Source organism: Eptesicus fuscus, chromosome 10, assembly GCF_027574615.1.
Source record: "Eptesicus fuscus isolate TK198812 chromosome 10, DD_ASM_mEF_20220401, whole genome shotgun sequence".
NCBI lineage: Eukaryota > Metazoa > Chordata > Mammalia > Chiroptera > Vespertilionidae > Eptesicus > Eptesicus fuscus.
This window is the reverse complement of record NC_072482.1, coordinates 39,221,316-39,246,151: the sequence shown is the minus strand read 5'-3', so window position 1 is coordinate 39,246,151 and position 24,836 is coordinate 39,221,316. Positions and strand designations below refer to the sequence as shown.

The window sequence follows — 24,836 nt, the reverse complement described above, 5'->3', positions numbered from 1 at the left end:
TATATCAGGGTATTGACTGACTTCTAAAAATATTCTTTCGAGATAACACGTAGCTGTTGTTTGCCACCCCTCAGTCAATGTTAATGTTAGTTAGCGAAGAACACTGGAGGGACGAGCAGGTTATTGGAATTAAGAGATGGGTCTAAAGAGACACGTCATGTGTTGGGAGGAGGAAATGGGAGCCAGGGATGAGAAGAATTTTTTGGCTCAAGGGTAATATGGGCCCCCAGAAGTGAAGAAACAGAGAGATCAAAAACGTAAAAAGTCAAAGAAAGGAAAATTTAAAATATTTTTATTCATTTCTTAAATATTTAAGATACATATATCTTTGCAATGAAATGTTTTCAAATTCTGGGGGTAGACACTTACCTTACTTGAACCTCCACTTCCTATCTGCTTCAAAATGGAATACATTCTTCCTTTAACTGAAATACAATCGCTTGTTGAAGAAGATGCTGAAATCTAAATTAAAATACGTAAAGATGTGAAGATTCAAAGAATATGCCTGAGAAACTAGCTTGCATTTAATGTAGTGAAATGCTTCTAATTTTGAAATGATCTTAACTCTTAAGTAATTAGTTATTAGTACCGATTATTTTAAAGAGGGAATTTACATACTTTAGTCAAAGAAATAAACTTACTAAATTAATATACCAACTTCCAAGGTCTACCACCCTAACTTGCCTTTACTTCTTAACGTAAGTAGAAGATTTAAAGGGGGTAACGGGGAGTGGAGAACCACTTAATGTTCAACACATGAACTCATAAGCTATCACTTTTCATCTTTCTTACCTATTCTATTCTTTTTTTCTTACACAAACATCTTTACTTACATGCATACGTATACATATAAAAGCACAAATTTTCCCATTTGGCATTACATTGTAAAGAAGCAGTGTGCTAAGGTGAGTTCCTGAGTCAATCTGACAAATGCAAATCTCAGTAATGCCCCCTTTTTGCTGAAGAATGTTCAAGTTATTTAATTTTAACTTCAGCACCTTCCTCAGCAAACTTTCAACTGATCTACTCTACAATTGGCCCTTCTTCCCTTCCCTTATGCCAGAGCTCTCTGGGGGCCTATAAATGCTTTGAACAGATGGAGTGGTATGAGAGGACTTATTCTGAGCTGACAAGGAAGCTGAAGACACAGAGCACTTGATTAGCTGATTAACCAAGTTGAAACAAGGTCTAAATAAATCTCAATTTGATAAGTCCTGCTTTAGATCACAAATGGTAGAATCTCTCTCATATAACCTCCTTCTACATTAATATAAAATACTAGAGGCCCAGTGCACGAAATTCATGCACTTGTGGGGGGGGGAGAGAGGCGTGTCCCTCATCCCGGCCTGCACCCTCTGGGAGCCCTGGGGGATATCCGACTGATGGCTTAGGCCCGCTCCCTGCTGCGCTTGCCAGCCGTGAGCCCAGCTCAGGGCTTCTGGCTGAGCAGCACTCCCTCTGTGGGAGCACACTGACCACTAGGGGGCAGCTCCTGCATTGAGCGCCTGCCCCTGGTGGTCAGTGCACGTCATAGTGACCGGCTGTTCCGTTTGGTCGATTTGCATATTAGCCTTTTATTATATAGGATAAGGATTCTAATTCCTTTATCCTCTAGTGTTGAAAGACACTGGTGAGTTATGATTTATGTTTTCTGTAAGAAAGTATTAAGGCTTTGAAATATATATCTATCATCTTTCATTAAGTTGTGATTTTATAAAGATACTTCACTATGCCCCCAAACCCCTTTTCCTCTGGAGCTTCCTCTCATACGTAAACTGAACATTTCTGAGAGGGAAGAAAGCAGTTCAATTCATTTTCCCCTAACAGCTGACATTTTAATTTTGTTGTTATTGTTTTTTAGAATAAAATAATTCTGACTTATTTCTAATTCAATACTAATGTGAAGTTCAGTTTCCTACACAGGATATTCCACATTTCCCCTAGTCTTTCCTCCTCACTGTCACCAAAGTAGTTGTTTCAAAATGCAAATAAGTTCACTTCCCTGCTCCAACCAGTTCCAATAGCTTCCTATCCCTCATGGGGTAAAACTTCAAGGGCCCAACAAGACCCTAAGGATCACCCACCACCCCGTTTCCTTCCTGAACTCCAGCCACATTCTGGCCTCTTTTCAGTTCCCTCCTGAAACTGACCTCTTTTGGAAGCCTCCCAGCCCCTTCACTTGGTCACGTTTGACAAGCCCTTAAGACTTTCCCTAGCTACTAGATGCTGTAAAAAAATAAAATGAAATAAAATCTTTGAAATGGATCCTACCTTAACATATACCACCATAGACAAAGCTTATCAAACCTGTAAATTCTGAAGAGGAGTAACAGGTATTTGTTGCTGGGGCTGCTGGAAATAGGCAGGTGGGCCATACGGTGTTGACCACTGACAAGCAGGTGGGAAGTCATTCTTTATAACTGGAGTCCTAAAACTAAGAAAGATAGCTTTTAAATGTAAAACATTAAAATTTTAAAAACAAGATTTAGACTCAGGTTTTGCGTGTGATTTTAAAGGTGAATGTAAATATAAGTGTGTTACATCAAACAGAATCAAAGTCAGTTTTCATAGTATAGCTGAATTATTTATCCTAGACACATTATGAGAAATTTTATTTTGGGGGAATTCTTTCTGAATTGCAAAATAAGGAAGATGGCATTCAAAATATGGAGCTGGGTTTATTCTATAAGAATTTAGCCAAGGTATAGGTCAGCCCACAGAGTTTATGAGTGCTTTTTAACATTAATGTTCTACAATAGCCTGCCATAAACAACTGAAAGCCAGTTACATCAGAGAAGTTTGGCCTTTGAGCTGAAAGCCATTCAGTTGGCATTTGTGCTTTGCTTGTCTTATTGCATCCTCAGTACCTAGAATGGTGTTTGGCATAAAGAGGTCTACAAATATTTGTTGACAACTACATAATCTAATTTCACAAGAAATAACTACATCACTATCATAGTTAGCAATCATCCTTTAAAATATGCTTAGTATAATAAAATGAGGTAATATATAGCAGAATTGTATTAAATAGGTAGGAGACTAGGTTGTGAGTACTCTAAAGGCCAGTTCTAATTAACATCAAAGATGATATTATGCACATGAAAAGCAAAAGATATCATTAAATTATCCTATAATAAGACATTAAAAATACTAGTATAGCCACTAATTTAAGAATATGATGTGTCACATCCCTTTATTTCCTTTCTTTGAATGCCATTAATTTGCTTTTGAAATATCCCCAAGTTTCCTATCAGCACTGACCATCCAATTTCTTTACTCATCCCTCATTCCTATCCACTCAAGTCTTATACCTTTGAACACTCCCAGAACCATGTGACCTGTAAAACCAACCCCTCTCAGAAACTATCACATTCCAATTAACACCTCCTTTGCTATAAAGTATATCCACCCTTTATCCACTCTAAGAATGTGGCCTTTAAATATCTCTCAATTAGAGATGTATCCATGTGGCAATGCATGATTATCAAGTTTTGCATGCTTAGAGTAGTTATAGGTTGCAGGTACAGACTACAATATGACAGAGACCTTCACAACAATCCTTAAAAATATATTATAGCCACCTTCACCTCCCCTTTTACAGGTGAAAAAAAAAATGATCCTGAGAAAAATAATATGAATTTTAAAAGTCTTAAAGTAAGAAAGCAACTCCAGATCTATCTGACCCCAAAGCCCATGTTATTTCTACTATACCAAGTTAAGAGTCAAAAGTAATTACCAGTTCATATAATCCTCCAGGGCCCTGCTACTGGGTGTCTTACAAACAGATTTTCGGTCAGTCCATTTTGGTACTGCTATTGGCGGTGACTGCTTTAAAACTAAAGAGGCAGGTTGCTCAAAAGTGGTTTGTTTCTGTTAAACCAAAAGAAAAAAAAATAAAACACACTTCTAAAATAAAATAAAATCATATAAAAAGCATGCTAAAATAGGTAGACATATGTTTTACAGACTTTCAATAACTTCTTAATACGGTGTTTTCTACTCTAAATTCTAAAGCCTGTTACATTTTGCTCAAAGATATTACAAGTCAAGGGAAGGTACACAGTATTGTTTAACAAAACAGGATCTAATATCCTCTACAGTCAGGTGTATTGTAACCAGTATTGAAATTTTATAATATAAATAAGTATCCTGCCATTCTCCTAAAAACTACTCTTTCTCTAATCAATAAAATCACACTCCCCACTTTATATCTTGGGGCAAAATGGCCAAATAGTAATTATTTATCAAAATCTGAAATAGCAAACTCTTACCTTCTCCCTCATAAGAGACATGTATTTATCTCCTATAAATCCCAAAGCAATGATAAATGATCATCCTCTACAGCAGAGATGGGCAAATTACAACCTGCAGGCTGAATCTGGCCTGCTGCCTGTTTTTGTAAATAAAGTTTTATTGGAACACAGGTATGCCCACTTGTTTACATACTGTCTAAGGTTGTTTTCATGCTGTAGAGGCAGACTTGAGTAATTATAACAGTGACCATTCTGGTCTGCAAAGCCTACTAACCTTTAACTGAAGTTGGCCAACCCCTGTTCAATAGCATCTCAACCAGAGAGAATCACATTTTGTTTGAACATTATTAACTGTGTACTCACTACTGTCTAAAGAGGTTCACTTCAATTTGGGGACAGAGTTATAGTTATTAGGAAGCCTTCAAAGATGTTTAGATTAAGTCAGCTTCTCTATTATAATTTTTAACCTACTGGTTCACATTATGCTCTTGAGAGCCACAATGCATAAATCTCTTCTACTTTCTGTCCTTTAAGTTTGAAAATAGCTAGCATGGCCATTGTATCTCTTTTCCTGGATAAATTTTCCATTTCATTTAAGATTTTCTAAAATATATATTTGAATTAGTGGTCAGGGTGGTAGTGAGAAACTAATGGTACTGGAAAGGAGAATGTAAATATTATAGTCATAGAGTGGGATGTTTGCATATGAGATTTTGGAGATCAGAACTAAGGATATAGGAATGGGTAGCTAATTAAAATTAAGACAGTGGTCATGAAGGAGGAAGAAGTTATGAATTTGAAAGCCAGCTGTAGGACTAGTGACATATAAACTATAGAAACAAACAAAAGATGACAGTTGTTGGTTTGAAGTAAATAAAAGTGATCCACAGCCTTATATGTTTAAGGAATGATGGGGAATCTCCAGGATGTTCAGAGATGACAGCAATTAGAAGGAACAGGATGATATTCCAGAAGGCAGAGCCTCAAAAGGGCAAGACAAGAGAAGAAATGACGTGGACATAGCAACAAGGACTTTGTAGCTCTCAGGTAAATTGCCTATTTTCTTTTTCTTTTTTCTCTATGTGGTTCAGTTGGCTTTTTGGTGTGTTTTTCTAAGTCTTCACTGAAGACATATTTATTGATTTTAGAGAGAGAGGAAGGGAGAAAGAGAGAAACATCGATTAGTTGCCTCCTACATGCATCCTGACCAGGGATTGAACCTGCAACCTAGGTATGTGCCCTTTAATATATTAATATTTTTTAAATTCTTGGTTTTACATTCTAATACAGTCAATACAGCTAAAAATATAACCAATGTAAACAAAAAGCTCTCTAGGTGTCTCAATAATTAAGAGAGTAAAAGGGGACTCCTAAGACCAAAATATTTGAGAACCACTGAGTTAGACTATAACTGATAAGTAATGGTGAGTGTGACCATGGTTCTCAAGCAGTCCTCCACATCATTCCTTCTGAAATGGCCCCTAGCCACTGTTATAAATTCATATACATTATCTAGTCTCTATTTTCTATTTCATCCATGAGGATGACAACAGTAAACTGTCAAGTGCTTTCGCATTGCACAAGTGCAAGGAGCAACATATTGTTTTCTGTAAAGGGCAAGACCATAAACATTTTAGGCTTTATTGACCAGATGATCTCTGTAGTAAACTCTGCTGTTATAGTTTCAAAGTAGTCATAGATAGTCAGTAAATGAGTGGGTGTGGCAGTGTTCCAACAAAACATTATTTACACACACAGGCTAAGAAACAGCTTTGACTCATAGACTAGTTTGCTAATCCTGCACAAGCCTACCAGCAATCTAGAAACACTACTGAAAATAGAAGAGTTCATCTTGACATATACTTTTACTGAACCTAAGACTTACTAATTACTTTGTGAATAATAAAAACATCCTTTAAGTAAACTATTCTACAAAATGTGGTACATAGGAGTTAATAAAATAGGAAAACATTTAACCTGGTCATCACATTTTCAACAATGGCCATGCTACACAAGGGGAAAGGAAAGTTACCTCTGTATCAACTTTTCGGGTTATCTCTGGAATCTGCCATTGATTTGAAGATGCATCAGGATTCTGGTTTACATGTTGTGACTTTTTCTTAGATTGCCACTGTTTTTGGTTACTTTCTGGAACCTTTGGTTCTTGATCTTCTTTAGGTTCTGAAATGGTTTTTGTTATTATCATTAAAATGCAAGAATATTTTATAATGACAAAATTAAACATAAACACTAGAACATGCTACAAACTATATTAGCATTTTGCTCTTAAAAACAAAGAGAGAAACTAAAAACTTTAGGCCAGTTGTTGACAATTTGCTTTTTAGCAAGTCAATTTTATAAACTTGCAACATGGCTATCCTATAACTAGTGGGGGGTGTGCACGAGGAAGTTGATCGATGTTTCTCTCATCGATGTTTCTAACTCTCTATCCCTCTCCCTTCCTCTCTGTAAAAAGATCAATAAAATATATTTTTCAAAAAAGAAATAAACCTATGTTTCTATGAATATTGAAGCTTTAACAAAAAGTTTTACTATATAATAATGTATTATTGGCACAAGTCTTCATTTAAAAACATTAAATTAGGTGTCAGGTTAGTATTATTAATCATACCAGTTTATAACAGACACCATACAAAGTATCTATAATAATAAAAGGGTAATATGCTAATTAGATCTGACATCATTCCGGACAAAGATGGGGCCGGAGGGAAGCCCGGGAGGGAAGCCCAGGTCCCGGGTACCAGAGGGAAGCTGGTGCCAGCAGCCGGGGAAAGGAAGGCCTACTCCTGCATGAATTTTATGGATCGGGCCTCTAGTAAAATATAACAGTTTCCCCCAAATACTAAGATTAAGGATCTATTCCCAACTAAAATAATGGCAAAGAGACTATTCTAGGGTGACTAATCATCCGAGTTTGCCAGGGATTGAGGGCTTTCCTGAGACATGGGACTTTCAGGGCTAAACCAGGAAAGCCCAGGATAAACCAAGAGTCTGGGACAAATCTAGTTTTGTCCCAGTGCCCTTTCTCAGTACAAATAAAAGAAAAAATTGCATTCAATATAGCAACCTTTGTTTGGACAATGATCATCCAATTCATAGCCCTGTCCAAACATCTTCAATGACATTCTGACATCAGAATGAACAAAACATTTAAGCCAGCCATTCAGTCTGATCTCTCATTATCTCTATACTACCTATTACAGTTTTCAGCATAACTGGACTGTCTTTTGTTCCTAAGATGTTTCATTCTTTTGCTTATGCTATTCCCTCCATTTAAAATAGTTACTGCTAGTCCTTTCTATTTCAACCCTAACAGTTTTTTCTCCTCCACAAAGTATTACCTTATTTCCCCTAAATTAGATCCTCAAATTTCTCCTCCCTCTGAATTCTCATATGTGGTTCTCATGACACTCTCTACAATCTACCCAGCATTATATGTAGCAGTATATCTCCCACATTGGATGGCGAAATCCTTGGGACTCTGGTTCATTCATTTACATATCCTTAGAACATTTATCATAATACTCATATAGTGGAAAACTGAATGTGTAATTAAAAAAAAAAAAAAAGGAGAATTGTCATTTAAAAACAGCTTCTGTGTCCTTTCCAGAAAGTATTTGTCAGGCCAACTGAGAAAAATAAATCAGCTCCATGGTACTTTCCTCCACTCTTTCTTTTATGCACCTTTTATATAAATAAATTTCCTTTGCCACAGAATTCAATACTTTTTATACACTTTATAATTCAACTGAAATATGAGGTCTTATATCACAACTAGTAGCCCTGCGCACGAATCCGTGTGCCGCCCTCCAGTAGCTCTCTGCCTGCTGCCCCGCCCACCTGTAGCTCCCCCCATCCCTTTGCCCCAGCCCCTCCCTCATAGCTTGCTGCCCTACCCCTCCTGTAGCTCTCTGCTGCCCACTTGTAGCTCGCTGCCCCACCCTCCTGCTGATCCGTGATCCGGTCATTACACCGTTGGTCATTACACTGTTGGTCGTTATGACTATTTGCATATTATATCTTGACTAGAGGCCCAGTGCACGAAATTCGTGCACAGAGGGGGGGGGTTGTCCCTCAGCCCAGCCTGTACCCTCGCCAATATGGGACCCCTCAATCCAGGACTGCTGGCTCCCAACTGCTTGCCTTCCTGCCTTCCTGATTGCCCCTAACCGCTTCTGCCTGCCAGCCTGATCACCCCTAACCACTCTGCTGCCAGCCTGTTTGCCCCCAACTTCCCTCCGCTGCCGGCCTGGTCACCCCTAACTGCCCTCTCCTGCAGGGTTGATCACCTCCAACTGCCCTCCCTTGCAGGCCAGGTGCCTCCCAACTGCCCTCTCCTGCTGGCCATCTTGTGGTGGCCATCTTGTGTCCACATGGGGGCAGGATCTTTGACCACATGGGGGCAGCTATATTGTGTGTTGCAGTGATGATCAATCTGCATGGTACTCTTTTATTAGATAGGATAGAGGCCTGGTACAGGGGTTGGGGCCAGCTGGTTTGCCCTGAAGGGCATCCCGGATCAGGTGGGGGTTCCCTTGGGGCATGGAGTGGCCTGAGCGAGGGGCCTGTGGTGGTTTTCAGGCCGGTCACGCCCCCTGGCAACCCAAGAGGAGGCCCTGGTATCTGGAATTTATTTTCCTTCTACAATTGACACTTTGTAGCCTGGAACAGAGCCAAGCCTGGGGCTCCCTCCGAAGGCCAGTAGCCATTTGTGTTGGGGTTATAATTGAAACTTTGTTGCCTTAAGTGGGTGGGCCCAGCCAGGGTATGCAGAAAGCTTTGCTTCCCCTGTTGCCGGCAGCAACCCTGGCCTGCTCTCTCAAGCTCCATTCTGCCGCCATTTGTTTGAATTTGTTTACCTTCTATAATTGAAACTTTGTAGCTTGAGTGGAGGCTTAGGCCTGGCAAGGGCAGGCAGAAAGCTTGGCTTCCTCTGTTACCTAGGAAACCTTGCTCTCTGTGGCTGTAGCCATCTTGGTTTGGGTTAATTTGCATGCTCGCTCTGATTGGATGGTGGGCGTGGCTTGTGGGCGGTGCTTGTGAGTGTGTCGGAGGTATGGTCAATTTGCATATTTGTCTATTATTAGGTTAGATTATATAGGATCTTTATTATATAGGATTAGGTGGCAGGTCAGCATTCACAAACAACAAAGTAGTTTTGATTTCTTTTTAAATTTTATTTTACTTTTTAGCGTGTGTGTGTGTGTGTGTGTGTGTTTTCCTTTTAATTGATCTTTAGAGAGAGGAAGGGAGAGGGAAAGAAACATTGATGGGAAATGAAAACATCAATCAGCTGCATCCTGCATGCCTCCCACCAAGGATGGAGCCTGCAACTCTGGCATGTGCCTAGACTGGGAATCAAACTGGCAACCCTTCATTGCACAGGATGATGCCCAACCTACTGAGCTATACTGGCCAGGGCCAAAGTATAGCTTTACTTAATTAAGGAAGTCTATTTTATCCTCTTACCTTCTAATTTCCCTAGAGAACTTGATTCAGTTTTATTCTTCATGGTTACGGAATCAGTAATAAGTTCAGAACTCTTCTCATCTGACACCAGAGGTTCCTTGGAATGGATATTTTGAACAGACTATATGGAAATAAGATATAAATAATAAAAGTCTCATAAACATTAGTAGTACTAATTTGTCTTAGTGTTCAATATACTAAAGTATATTCTATATGAAAATATTGCTAGGGAAATAATCTGTTATAATCACATGTAGACTCACATACTCCTAGCAAAGATGAACTTCCTCAACTACTGACTATAGCAATAGGAATGACCATAATAAAAAATTTGGCCAATTTGTTTTCCTTTTTTAAAAAATTTTTATTTTATTATTTAAAGTATTACAAATAGCAGTACATATGTCTCCTTTTTTTCCCCATTGACCTTCCCCCGGCCTCCCCTAATCCCTGGCACATGCCCTCACCCCCCGCACCTCCCACCCCTCGTGTCTTGCGTCCCTTGGTTATAGTTATATGCATGCATACAAGTCCTTCGGTTGATCTCTTACCTTCCCCCCAACCCTCCCCAGCCTTCCCACTGTAGTTTGATAGTCTATTCGATGCTTCTTTGCCTCTCTATTTTTGTTCATCAGTTTATAATGTTCTTTATATTCCACAAATGAGTGAAATTATGTGGTATTTTTCTTTCACTGACTGGTTTATTTCACTTAGCATAATGCTCTCCAGTTCCATCCATGCTGTTGCAAATGGTAAGAATTCCTTCTTTTTTACAGCAGCATAGTATTCCGTTGTGTAGATGTACCACAGTTTTCTAATCCACTCATTTTAGCTATTGTAAATTGTGCTGCTATGAACATAGGGTGCATATATCCTTTCTGATTGGTGTTTCTGTTTTCTTGGGATATATTCCTAGAAGTGGGATTACTGGGTCAAATGGCAGTTCCAATTTTAAGTTTTTGAGGAAACGCCATACTGTTTTCCAGTGGCTGCACTAGTCTGCATTCCCACCAGGAGTGCATGAGGGTTCCTTTTTCTCCGCATCCTCTCCAGCACTTGTAGTTTGTTGATGGTAGACATTCTGACAGTTGTGAGATGGTACCTCGTTGTTTTGATTTGCATCTCTCGAATGATTAGTGACTTTGAGCATGTTTTTATTCATCTCTTGGCATTCTGTATGTCCTATTTCTAAAAGTGTCTATTTAGGTCCTTTGCCCATTTTTTGATTGGATTGCTTATCTTTCTTTTCTTAAGTTGTATGAGTTCCCTGTAAATTTTGGAGATTAAACCCTTATCGGAGATAACATTGGCAAATACGTTCTCCCATGCAGTGGGTTTTTGGCTAATTTGTTTTCAGTGAGCATGTTAATAAATTGCTAAAATATGTTCACTTAAAGAGTGAGGTTAGAAAGTTTGAATCTAACATAAAATATGACTCACTATTTTTTTTACTATGGTCATATTTTATCACCACAAATAACAGCATTAGTCAAAATTAAGATCTGTGTAAGTCTAAGACAGTTATTCTAAATCCAGAAAGTAAAATTTTAACGAAACTGCATTCTTCTCTAAGATAGTTGTGATTAGTTAAAATTATTATTTTAAAGCAAACACCATGAAAGAGAAGAATTATAAAGAGTATACAATTGAAAAGACCTGTGTTATGGTGCCAGGGGCCTAACTCAAGTACAATAAGGATAGTATAACCCCTAAAATCAGTGCACCAGAGACTAAAACTTCGTTGCTGAAGTCTACAATGTTGCTCTGCCATATCAGCACATCAGACTAAGACCTCACCCCTTCCCATCACAATTTATTCTCTCCTTTTTTGTTTAAGATGTCCTGCAAGATCATATGATTAAACACACAAGAAGCTAAAACTGGGGGGAATGATTTCCCCCAGCTATTCCCAAGCACAGGCCACCGAGTCTGCTAAAGCACATGCATAAGAAGTGTTACTTCATTTATCCCAGAAAATAGTTGATCTGCACCTCAGTCTTGGAGAAAAACTGGGTATAGGACTTCTATACCACTTTCCCTTAGTGGTACTACATCTCTAGGAACTTCAGGAACACTTGTTAAAGATAGCATATAAACTATTAGTTGCCTTCCACAGAAAAAGCTCCGTGAACCCTGGCTCAGGAACCCTAGCTTCATATAAAAATTCAAAAATGGAATTACCTTTAAATTTCTTAATTCACAGGAATCATTCTCACTTGATTTAGATCCAGGCACAACCACCTCTCGGTATTCTGTTCTAGTGGTCTGTCTATTGCCCACAAAACAAAATAATTTTAACATTTAATTTGAAGTCAATGTTTTCAATATATTATTTTTTTCCCATTTTAAAGTTGGCTTTTTAACTACACATTTTTTAATTGGAAAAATCTCTTGGAAAGATATTTTAAAAAATAGCATGATTCTAGCACAAATGTGATTAAGTTATGTGCTGAACAATGACAAAATTGATAAGAGATTGGCCCTGGCCTGTGTGGCTCAGTTGGTTGAGCATCGTCCCATATACCAAAGGTTGCCTGTTCTGCCTGTATGATTACCAGTCAGGGCATACGTGTGAGGTGTGGGCTGGATTCCCTGGTGGGGGCTGGGCAGGAGGTAGCTGATCAATGTTCTGCTCTCACATTGATGTTTTTTTCTCTCTCCCTTCCTCTCTCTCTAAACATCAATCAAAATATATTTTTTAAAAGTGATAGATGGCCTGGCCAGTGTGGCTCAGTGGTTGAATGCTGACCTATGAACCAGGAGGTCACAGTTCGATTCCTTTGGGGCACATGCCCAGGTTGCAGGCTTGATCACCAGAAGGGGTCATGCAGGAAGCAGCTGATCAATGTTCTCTCTCATCATTGCTGTTTCTCTCTCCCTCTCTGAAATCAATAAAAAAATATTTTTAAAAAAGTGATAGAGATTGGCAGGTAATTACATACTTCATTATGTAATAAGTAACAACTGAAATTATGATGTGATTGTGGGTGGGAAAGGAGAAAGGGATAGCAATAGGTAGAACTTCACTTCAGATGGCAAATAGCTTAAAGATAGAAACTAGACTATAAACCCTCTATGGGTCTCCATAGTGCCTAGCATACCGTCTATCATAACAAGCAGGAAAATAACTGGTTTGTTTTTGTTTTCCTGGGAGTGTGAGGAACTCTCTATTCTTCAGCTAGATATTTGAAATGAAGATAACAAGATAATACATCCTGGAACTTAACCTGACATTTTGGAGCTTGACAACCTGACAACCAAAATGTTCTTTTAATATCAATATGTGTTGAACCCTAAGTATAATAGAAGTTTTAGAAGACACCAACTAAAAACCATCAGTTGTGTTTCTAACGTTTACTTGCCACATGATTCTCTGGAATCGAAAGAGACTTTTCAAATAGAAATGATGTTATATAGTGATTAGAGTTAGGAATAGGCCAGAAGTCCCTTAGCTAAGCTAGAAACTAGATTCTCATTTCTTTCAAGGGAATAAACACCCTAGCTGACAGAAGAAGGATAATACATTGGATGTAATAAACAACATTTTATCTCTACCTACTCTGCTCCACTTCTTGATCCCCTAGTTTCTGAAGCAAATGAATGAATTCATCTTCTTTCCCAATGATGGCTGGAAAAAAAATCATTTCCAGACTTCCTTTACCCCTGCTATGGAGATTTCTAACTACACACTAGGAAGAAACTCTTACCAGAAAGGCTACTGATTTAAGTGAGAAATGTTCAAACAACAGGAGTTTTGGGATGTTTGCATAGTATTTTAAGCGTCAGGTGTCTTAACTTTTTTTCCTTTATGTTTCCTATATTTTAATAGTTCCTTTAATGAATATTTTTATTTTTTAAAATTATTCTTTTGTTGCTGTTAATCCTCACCTGAGAATATTTTCTCCATTGATTTTTATAGAGTGTAAGGGAAGAAAGGAGAGAGAGAAGCATCAATGTGAGAGACACATTGGTTGGTTGCCTCCCGCATGCACCCCGACTGAGGCCTTGGATTGAACCTGTAACTCAGTTATGTGCCCTTGACTGGGAATCAAATCCACGACCCTTTGGTATGTGGGCCAATGCTCTAACCATTGAGCATACCTACCAGGGTTAATGAATAATTTTAATAAGTGAAAAGGCAAAATAGTCATATTCTTCACTCATTTCTTTGTCCCTGACATTTAGAGATTTGGTAACCTTTAGTACTAAATAAAATTTTAATCATAATTACTATTATTCAGTAAAAGACTTTAAGACCATTTTGCCATCAATCTTGAAAACAAAGCAAAAACTTACACCCAAACATACCTTTTTGTAAATCTTGGTACAACTGAATCATTAGTCTCCTCATGACAATCCGGGCTATTTAGAAGATTAACTGGGATTCTTCCAAAAGGACATGACTAAAAATGTTTTGAAACATTAAGTGACCAACGAGGAAATAAACAAAGACCTTACCACTACCAGCTTAATCAAAGTAAATTAAAACTAACTCACCCGTTTAGCTTTGTTTATTTGTTTTAAGGGATTTTGGTGACCTATGTCTGCATCTTGAGGGGGCACGTTCTCTCTAAACAGAAAGAAAATACCCCCAATTTGTAAAAAAAAAAAATAACATTAAAGTATGTATCTTCATTAACTACTAAACACTGTTATCACTTTTACATGAAAATATGTATGTAAACATATAAATAATATAAATGTATGATGAGCATTTACTGGTTCAGTTTCCTCACCCGTACAAAAACCTGGCTTTTGTAGTCTGTCCTCTGGAATCACAACTGATGTCTCTATTCTGTAAATGTCCAAGTGAATTGGGGAATGATTCTTGCGCACTTAATACTGGTAATGCTGTAAAATGTTTGAAACTGTGATTAAATTTGTAAAGACATATGGAATACACAAAAATGTAATCTCACAAGTAAGAATATTTAAAGTCAATTCATAGATCTGTCCCTAAGATATGCAGATATGAAGATGTTCTCAAAGATAATTGTCTAACTATATTTAATAACTGTTTCATAATCACATAATTGTTTCCCCAGGGTAAAGACACAAGCCCTATTTCCAAACACAAAAAGTGATTCTCCTGCTTAGATTGAGTTGTTTTTAATGTGTTACCAGTGAAAGTGTGATCAACAACAAAATATCCCACACAATAGTAAAGACTTCATTACTTCTAAATGCCTTACCTCCTTTAAATCTGAAATTCAAACTTATATTGTGGCCATTCTACATCAATATCTATACTAATAAAAGGGTAACATGCTAATTAGACCGGGAGACCTCCAGGACGTCCTTCCAGACAAAGCCATGGTGGCAGGGCCGAGGCAGAGGTGGTTAGGGGCGATCAGGCCAGGAGGGGAGGGCAGTTGGGGGGCGATCAGGCCGGCAGGGGGGGCAGTTCGGGGTGAGCAGGCTGGCAGGGTGGGCAGTTGGAGGCGAGCAGGCCGGCAGGCAGAGTGGTTAGGGGCAATCAGGCAGGCAGGCAGGTGAGCGGTTAGGAGTCAGCGGTCCCGGATTGCGAAAGGGATGTCCCAGATTGGAGAGGGTGCAGGCCGGGCTGCGGGACACCCCACCCCCCTTGCATGAATTTCGTGCACCAGGCCACTAGTTTTTCTATAAAATACTAACATTTTTTTTTTTTAAATATAGAATGCTTCACGAATTTGCATGTCATCCTTGCACAGGGGCCATGCTAATCTTCTCTGTATCGTTCCAATTTTAGTATATGTGTTGCCAAAGCGAGCACTATAAAATACTAACCTTAATCCTTTTTCACAGGTAATCAACCACAGAAAAGTATCAGCACACATTAATACATTTACCTGATAAACTCTTCTTTTCCTCCTCTGGAAGCAGCTGCTTTTTTCCAAGGTTTAAATTCTGAATGGCAATTTCCAGCATTTGTAGTGGCACTGCCCCACATTCTACAGCTTTATGAAGAAGTTGTTTACTTTTTTTTATATTACCTAAGAAAGTAAAAAATTATTGCTATTTTAGTGCAGCCATCTTCACTCTCCAGATTCTTATTTGTCAGGACCTTGAAAACAATTAAAAAGCTTTAGGCAAAAACACTCATTTCAAGTCTCTTGAGCTTTATTTCATAAGCAAAAAAGCAACCTCAATTTTGATAAACACTTCATGTCAAATGGTTAACTTGTATAATATGTGACTGGTGTAATTATGTATTAGTGTATCACCACTGTCCATTTTCAGAAGTAAAAGAAGTATAACAAAGCAGTTATAAAGTGGAGACACCTTAGGACCCTCAGGGAATTTAGGCAAAGAGAAAACTAAGCCCTAGAGATTATAATAGTCCCAAGAGCAGCCATCTGTTACAATGCAGTATAATAATGATCATTCTTGACATTCAGTCATTAAGAAAAGGTTAACATCTTTTGCTAAAGGAATTCTCCATCAAAGACTCTTGTGAGGAAAAAAAAAGTAATGATAGCTAATCTTTAGCTATCAGACCTAGCTACACCACCCCAACAATGCAAAAATAACTACCATAATTACCTTTCTGACTACAGATAAATTAACAAAGGAATTTTTTTCAACTGAAAAATTACCCAATCTATTTAGTCTACTATTGTGTTTATAAATACTACAATGTATACATTATATATCTTATAGAATACTAGAGGCCCAGGTGCATGAAAATTCATGCACTGGAGGGGGGTCCCTCAGCCCGGCCTGTCCCCTCTCATAGTCCAGGAGCTCTCAGGGGAAGGTGACGCCCCCATCACACACCCCTGCTGCTGCCACTGCTGGCAGCACAAGCCTTGGCCGACCCTGGTTACCTGAGCCTCAGGCGGCCCTGGGTGGCTGGGCAGCCACCATCCGAGGCTTGCCTGCGCCTCGGGCCGGTCCCGGGAGGCTGGGGGACTGCAGACAGGTCTGGCTGCACCGCGCACCTGCCACCCCTCCAGCAAGGCTGAAAGGACTGGGGGACTCCGGCAGGGCTAAGGGGACTGGGCAACACCATCTTGTGGATATGGGTGCTGCCATCTTTGTGATGATGTGATGGTCAATTTGCATATTTCCTCTTTATTATATAGGGTGTTTTTAACATTTATGGGAGCCACTGAGCTATGCTATGAATTTGGCACTTAGGGTATTAATATGATTAAGAGATTGCCTCTAGCTTCAGACACTTTACAAGTTTTAAGAATATACATATACTAGGGGCTCGTTGCACAAAATTCGTGCACTGGGGAGGGGGGTCCCTCAGCCCAGCCTGCCCCCTCTCACATACTGGGAGCCCTCAGGGGATGTCCTACTGACGACTTAGGCCAGCTCCCAAGCCACAGTCTAGCCTCCCTTTGTGGGAGGTGACCGGGCTGATCAGGGGAAGGCGCCAGCCCCATCACCCCGCTGCTGCAGCAACTGCCAGTCACCACAGACACAAAGGTATTTTCATCAACACGGACTCCAGTCCCTTCACCATGAAAAAATGACAACTTTCTTTAGGCATTTTCAAGATATGTCTTTCATAGGATATGACATTTCTTTCTTTCTTTTTTTATCCTCACCTGAGAATATGTTTCCATTGATTTTTTCCCATTCCCTCTGATCGCAGGCTCAGCCCCTGCCCAAGCCTAAAGCCTCCGCCCAAGGCTTTAGGCTTGAGCAGGGCCCCCCCGAACCGCCCGTCCGATCACTGGCTCAGCCTGAGGCTTTAGGCTTGAGGAGGGGGTCCCCGCCCCTCCGATGGCCAACTCGGAGTGACCTGGGTGCTGAGGATGTTCCGGGGACCCAGATACGTATGCAAATTAACTGCCATTTTTGTTGGGTTAATTTGCATGCTCACTCTGATTGGCTGTGGGCGTAGCGGAGGTATGGTCAATTTACATGTTTGTCTATTATTAGGTAAGATTTCATAGTGGTTAAGTCTACATTTATTGATAGTGACAGAATTTCATGTATGGGCACATTGAGATACTGAACATTTTAGGATAGGAAACAAAAAAGGCTTAGATAATTGGTAAATAGAGAGCTTACAGACCCCTATGACAATCTGATAAAAACTATAGAATGTCCTCCACTCCTATGAACATACACATACACACCAAACTACACATAAGATTTCAGAGATGTTGTATATTTCCAGAAAGCCTATTCATCAAGCCTGTTCAAAATAATCACAATTTTGACCTTGAGGTTATTACTATATTGCAGTGGTATAGGTAAAGTGTATTTCTTTTTTACGGATCAGAATCTGAGATTTTCAATATTTACTAGAGGCCCGGAGTGGGCCTAAGTCGGCAGTAGGACGTTCTTCCGAGGGGTCCTTAGCACTGCCGAGGAGGCGGGCAAGGCTCCCACCACCGCCACTGTGCTCGCCAGCTGTGAGCCCAGCTTCTGGCTGAGTGGCGCTCCCCCTGCGGGAGCACACTGACCACCAGGGGGCAGCTCCTGGTGGTCAGTGTGTGTCATAGTGACCAGTCGTGCTGCCGTTCGGTCGATTTGCATATTAGCCTTTTATTACATAGAATGTGTTCTGAAGATGTAAAATTTATAGTTGCTATTGACAGGCCATAATATCTCAAAAATTGTTTAGGTAGCATGAAGAAAAGATACAGGTTTTAAAGGCCTGACCAAACTTTCTTTAACAAGCATGGAGTTTGCACAATGCTTTTCTCCAACCTCAACCCTAGAGAATACTCTCCAGTTATTGAGCTCTGCTTTGTGCACTATCATGGGGATTCTGGCTGAGCCAAACAAATAGTGATAATGTGTGTATCTGGCAATAAATGGGATCAGGGATGGAGCAGAAACAAGGCTGAGGGAAAATAGAAACATGTGGCTAAAAGGATAGACTGAGGGTAGATCCAGAGGCCCCAGAAAATGAGAAAGAAAGAAGACTGAATGGCCAGGCTAAAAATGTCTGAGGAAGAGATTGGCCTGGTCCTATTAATGTGAAGAAGCAGGTGAGCAAAAAATAAAAGCTTCCACAGCTGTTTACAATTTCTTTTTTCTAAAGGGGAACTACCAATTAATGCAGCAATTATAGTTTGAGGTATATTTCAGTGCTATGAAACCATAACATAAGAAAAGCTTATCCAAGCTCTAGCTTAAGTATCTTATATCCTTCATCCCACAAATACTCAGTGAAGAAGCCACTTTCCTTTAGACTTTTCCTGAATCTACATAAACACAAAGATAATGCTCATGCTTATTACCCTGGATTACTCCTTATAAGTGGAAGAGCTAGTGTAACAAATATTCTCTGCATTTCCATTTTGGTGAGATTCTTCCCCCATAATCTCATCTGACCAACTTGCATACCTTTTGCCTCAAATTCCTACTTCATATATAGGATGTAATATTAGGATGAGTTACAAAGGAAGTTATCTTTTACTTAAAATTTGGACTAGATATTTCAAATTACCTTGTGCTAGTTCATATTGTGCAAAAGATATATGCACAAAAGCAAATTTCTTGCAGTTTGCTCTGGCCATCTGAAAGTAGTCACGTGCATCATCCGGCTCTTGAATACTGTAATAAAGATTTCAGAGTAAAATTTTAAGAGAAAGGACACAGCTACCTAAGTTTGATGATTCTTCATTCTATTTTCCAAAAGCCATGGAGTATTATTTTTCCTGTGTGTAAAATTAAATACTAGTAGGTTATTTTTAAAAATCTTTTTAGGCAGTTAAGAATAGGAAACTTGTTGACATATGTACATAGTAAAGACAGTTTACATTATTCACTTGCTAATTATAAGCAAAAAAATCTAGTCAAAAATATTAATTTTCTTACAAGTAATCCTGACGTGCTTTCATCTTACTTTTTTGTAATATAGCTGTGTAATGTAGTTGGCTAAATGTAGTTAAAATATTAATACTTACGCTTTCAATTCAGCAAATCTCACTTGAATTCGAGCAAAACTCTCATTTTGGCCATATTTATCTGGAGGAAGTGCTTCAATTGCTTGACTGTAACGACCAATTAATTTATTTAAAAGGACATCATTTAGGGGGCAACTGTTTTTCTCTAGTTTGAGCAACAAATTCAACCAGTCCTCTGGGTTATTCGCCATCATCATAATTTGGTTAACAGTTCCTGAATTATCTGAATAACAGAAACAAAATATGCCATAACAAAAGAAAGATATAAAAACAAATGCCAAATTGCACTTTTCCTTCAAATCATAGTTATACTCTCAATATCAATGTACATAAACTCCTTAAAATTCTTTTTAAAACCTTAACAATTTGTGTAAATATCAGCAACTTATTTACTGCATGGATATCTTTAATGAGGTTATACCGTACTCTAAAAAGTTAGGAATTTTGAAGGGAAAAAATTGGAAATAAATATTATTTATAAGTACAGTAGCTTTAAAAAAAAAAAACCATATGTAATCCAAGAAAATTTTATGCTGTAATAGCATAATTCTACTTTAATATCCTAACTATTCAAAGATAACCTAATGCTCTCTCACCACCACCTGTATCAAATTGCTTAGAAAATTCATTACTGACTTATTCATTAAAAACTTAGAAACTTATTAACCCCGTGGTTGGCAAACTGCGGCTCGAGAGCCACATGCGGCTCTTTGGTCCCTTGAATGTGGCTCTTCCACAAAATACCACAGCCTGGGCAAGTCTATTTTGAAGAAGTGGCGTTAGTACAGGGGGAAAGTTAGGGAGAGGTGGGGGAGATAAGAGATCAATCAAAGGACTTGTATGCATGCATATAAGCATAACCAAGGGATGCAAAACTCTGGGGGGGGGGGGGGTGAGGGCATATATGGGAGTGGGGTGGGGGTTGGCAATGGTAAGATATGTCCACATATAATACCTTAATAAAAAAAATTGAAAAGAAAAAATTCCAACAGATGAAAAAAAAAAAAAAAGAAGTGGCGTTAGAAGAAGTTTAAAAATTTTGGCTCTCAAAAGAAATTTCAATCGTTGTACTGTTGATATTTGGCTCTGTTGACTAATGAGTTTGCCGACTACTGTATTAACCCATTTCTATTGTAACCTGTTTTAATCCAACATTATCTCCAGAGACACGAAAGCATGGAACAGAGTACGGAATCTCAGAGGGAAGGTGAGAAGTGGAAGGTCATCAACCAAAGACCTTATATGCATATATGTATAACCCATGGACACAGACAATAGGGTGTTGAAGGCCTGAGGGGGGGAAAGGGGGCTGATTGGAGGGGGGTCAATGGGGAAAAATAGGGGGGCATATGTAATACTCTCAACAATAAATTATAAAAAATAAATAAATAAAAAGACAATTTGGATTAATGTCAGTCTCCCGTTTACGATACTTTAATCACTAGTGAACATGATTAAATTCTAGGAAACTATCTTTCCTTCCATCGGTTTCAGTTACCTTTGACAAGGGCTAAATCTTTACTTTTGCTAACAAAATTACTTTCTGCTTTCTATTAAAACATAGCACATTCATAATTTTGCTTATATTTAATTTAATATAGTCTGCTCTTAACTTCATTTTCCAGTTTTGACTCCCATTGCTTTCCTAACAAATTAGTTTGCACAAATGTCTAAAAAACAGTGTCTTTGCAGATGTAGTCCTCATGCCTCTGAGTATCCTATTCTACCTTCATTCAACACTTGAAGCATTGTATTTATTGTGCTAGTATTTATTTGCTGCCGAAAAACATTACATACAGCATAGTGCTTTAATAAGTTCTTCTCATCTAGAAACCATGGTTTTAAGCATCTTTGAGTCTTCCTCAATCCTTAATCTAATGTTGTACATCCCAATTACCAATATATGTCAAGTATTTACAAGTTTGAGTAAGCTGAGGGTTTTAAATAAGGACTCATCTAACTTGGTGTACAAGCTCTGATAGCGCTTTTTAAATACACATAATAAAATATGGTGGTATTCTACTAAGAATTTGCTTACCATCAAAACGATTGGTTTTGAGGTTGTTTCAAGTAAATATGATCTGCTATCATGAAGAAATTACAGATACTTCCTCTTATTTTCAATCCTTCATCCATATAACATTTGGAATAGATACGACAAACTTATCTAAAGGTCAGTTTTCAAATGACCTCAACAATCTGAATGTAGTAAATTAGGCTTCATAAAGTTTGGGTATTAAAATCTGGGCACTTTCACTCATTCATCATTCAGTAAATATTTAAGTGCCTACTATGTGCCAGGCACCATTCTAAGCTGTGTAAACATAACAAAACAGATAAAAACCATGTCCTCAGGGAGCTCACACTCTAGTGGAGATACACAATAAACACATGAGTAAGTCAGATATAAGGTGATGAGTGCTAGGAAGAAAAATAATAACAGGAATGAGAGAAAGAGGACAGATTCCCACCCCTGCAGGTTACTATTTTAAACGGGTGAGTTGACATTTGAACAAAGACCTAAAGGAGTTAAGAATAAGCAGATATCTGGGGAGTGGTGTTCATTTATGGCAGAGGGTAAGAGAAAGAGCTGGTCCTGCATATGGGAGAGATAGCAGGGAAGCCAGGAGAAAGGGGGGGAAAAACGGTCAAGGGAGTAATAGGAAGACTCTCCAAATCAAAAACTGGGTGTTAGATTTTAAATTATACATAATTTTCATAAGATCAGTGAGACTTCCTGTTTTCAGCAAAAAAAGAATGAAAACAAGAATAGTACATCAATTGATAGCAAGTATATCAGCAGAAATAACAGCTGACAATAATTGGAGAGTTAAGAAAACTACCTCTAGGTACACTATAAAAAAGGATAAGTTTTGTTTTCTTTTGAATATTGTGGGACTATTTCCAGACAAAAGGGATAAAATATAGAGTGTGTGTACAGTACTCTATTTGGTAAGTATCAATTACTGAGAAAAGTACATTATGTGAACATACAGTAGTAACTTTTTATTCCTTTACCTTAAAGGGCACTCAAAAAAATAAACTCACCTGTGGTATCGGAAGAGGAAGAGATTTTATTCAAGCTTAGCTCATCAGTAAGGTCTTCATTTTTAAATTTATTTTTAAAATCTCTCACTTTGTTGATTATTGAATCAATTGTCAATTCTCTGCCACTTAAATCCTCGGCCTCCATTTCTAAGGAAAAATATTGAACTAGTCATAATTCCTATATTAACTAGCATTAAAGAAAACACTGCAACTAGCCTTTTAGAACCTAGAAGACTAAAGTATTACTACGTGAACACATGTTAACACCAATGGAGGTAGTATTTGTGAAGCTATGTGCATAAAAATGCATATAGTTGACATTTGTCAGCAAGGTTACCTATAGGCTAGTTACTGTTTTCTTCCTAACAGAACTTCCACTGCACAAAACAGAAATTGCTGCCCCTCCTTACAAAAGTTACATTTTTTCTTCTATATACTGAATGCCTTCCTTTCAGTCTTTTTCCAGAATTATTTTCTCTGGGCCATTTGCAAATTCTGTCATTTAAGAAAATGTGATGGACTGTTTGTTTGGATTTTGGTAGCGACGTACAGACATGCGAAGAATCCTTTTGGTAATGTGAATAACCATTCTTTAAGTCACCTGCTTTATGTGAGCAAACCTGTACACTGCAAGGACTCTAACATCACAGCCCTTTATTGATAAACGGGATATCAGCAGGCTTGTTCTTGTGCATTGCTGGCAGGATCCTGATTTGCTAATTTAACTACTCTCATATCAAGAGTCTACTGTATTCATACAATACTGAGCACTTGCTCATCTGCATGTTTGGTCAACAAAGTGTCTGCTGTCTTCCTGTCGATCTCATCTTCGTAATTCTCAAACATCAACCCACTAACCCAGGGCCATTGATATCAATGCCGCCAGTGACCTCGAGTTTAACAGGGAAAAGGGGCGACTAACTGGGCACCTAGATATCACCTCTTGAAGTCCGGTTCGAAAGGTAACTGTTAGAACACGGCCACCATCTCCTCTCCCCGTGCTAAAACACAACACGAGAGAGGAGGTGTCTTTTGGGAGACGATCTCGGGTGTCCAAACTCTCCCCAAGCGCCCCGCCAGGCCCTCTCCCCAGCGTGGTCCACACCCACCTCTGGCTTCCGGGATCCTCAACAAATTCTCCGGCAACACCCGGCGGACTGGCAGAGGCAGCAAGGCCTCCCGTCCCCCTCCAGCTCCTCCAGCCGCGCCCTACGCGGTCTCCCCCGCTCGGCCGCCTCCGCCTCGGCCCCAGCACTTACCGACCCGCCCTATGCACAGGCCGCCGCCGCTCCCCGATGCATTCGCGAGGCCGAACTCACCGCCCGAAAGCCGTGGCCGGGAGAAAAGAAGGAATCCGAATCCCACTCCGAAAAAAACACTTTTGAATTTCCCCGCTGCTAATGCCACAACCGCCTATTGGTCGATGGGGGTCACGTGGAAGCGTCTGTCGTGATTGGTTCGTGTGCGTCGGCACCGCCCCTTCCTCTACGAGCCTTGCGTCCCGGCCAGGGAGGGTCCTTGCGGGGACTCCTCCGGGGCTGCGCGGGGTTCTTGGTTGCTGGTTGTGCGCAGACGCCAGGTGGCCGGCTTTCCTGCACCTTCCAGTTTAACCAGCCAATTTTTTTGTCCCGGCGGGAGCCACTCCTGGGCGGAGTTACCCCGGGGAGAGGAAAACTGGGGCGGGGACCCTGCTCCCAGCCTATGGACCTGAAAGGTGCCCAGAGAGTAAGTCCGTCTCCCTGACCGCCACCCCATCCTTTGTCCTCAACGCTCCTCCCTGCGGGCTTCGGGGGGATGCGGCTAGGAAGGATGGTTCACTGCGCTGCCTTCGGTCCTGCTGCCAGCTCAAGAATCGCAGTGCCTTGTGTCAGAGCTCCCTCTTGTGCCCTCCCACTGCCCTTAAGTGATCCCATGCTTGCCTCCAAGCCAAGGCCTGTCCTTGGTCAGAATTGTGCGCAGAACTCGCCCTTCACGATGGCTCATCAGTCCCTCATCCTCCGAGCCTGTCTCACGTAAGGGCTCAAGAATCATCAGAGGAAGGTCACTTTTCGAGTAATGTACCCCTGTGCGGGGCTCTGCTAAGTGGCTTTGCCACCTAAGGCAACGAGAAGTCTGTTGTACCAGCATCATGACACGCGCTCTGGTAGGGCAGTTGTTTTATTTTGTGTGTGTGTTGGAAACCACCTGC

The 24,836-nt window shown here is 39.7% G+C and overlaps 1 protein-coding gene and 1 non-coding gene across 2 annotated transcripts in view; both read right to left on the bottom strand.

Moving 5' to 3' along the window:
- Positions 1-23,998, bottom strand: part of TTK (TTK protein kinase) — a 37,669-nt gene extending 13,671 nt beyond the window's left edge. The window contains exons 1-14 of the mRNA XM_028159933.2: positions 23,908-23,998; positions 22,649-22,795; positions 19,601-19,823; positions 19,141-19,247; positions 15,572-15,715; positions 14,480-14,594; positions 14,241-14,313; positions 14,052-14,146; positions 11,925-12,012; positions 9,744-9,864; positions 6,286-6,434; positions 3,737-3,870; positions 2,308-2,434; positions 370-462 (exon numbers count right to left, since the gene is read on the bottom strand). Of these exons, the coding sequence (XP_028015734.2) occupies positions 370-462; positions 2,308-2,434; positions 3,737-3,870; positions 6,286-6,434; positions 9,744-9,864; positions 11,925-12,012; positions 14,052-14,146; positions 14,241-14,313; positions 14,480-14,594; positions 15,572-15,715; positions 19,141-19,247; positions 19,601-19,823; positions 22,649-22,793 (1,614 nt within the window). The 5' untranslated portion in view covers positions 22,794-22,795; positions 23,908-23,998. The remainder of the gene's footprint in view (positions 1-369; positions 463-2,307; positions 2,435-3,736; positions 3,871-6,285; positions 6,435-9,743; positions 9,865-11,924; positions 12,013-14,051; positions 14,147-14,240; positions 14,314-14,479; positions 14,595-15,571; positions 15,716-19,140; positions 19,248-19,600; positions 19,824-22,648; positions 22,796-23,907) is intronic.
- LOC129150664 (U6 spliceosomal RNA) lies at positions 15,389-15,495 on the bottom strand. Its single transcript, XR_008557376.1, has one exon. It is a non-coding gene; the product is annotated as a U6 spliceosomal RNA (small nuclear RNA).
- Positions 23,999-24,836: the final 838 nt, after the last annotated feature.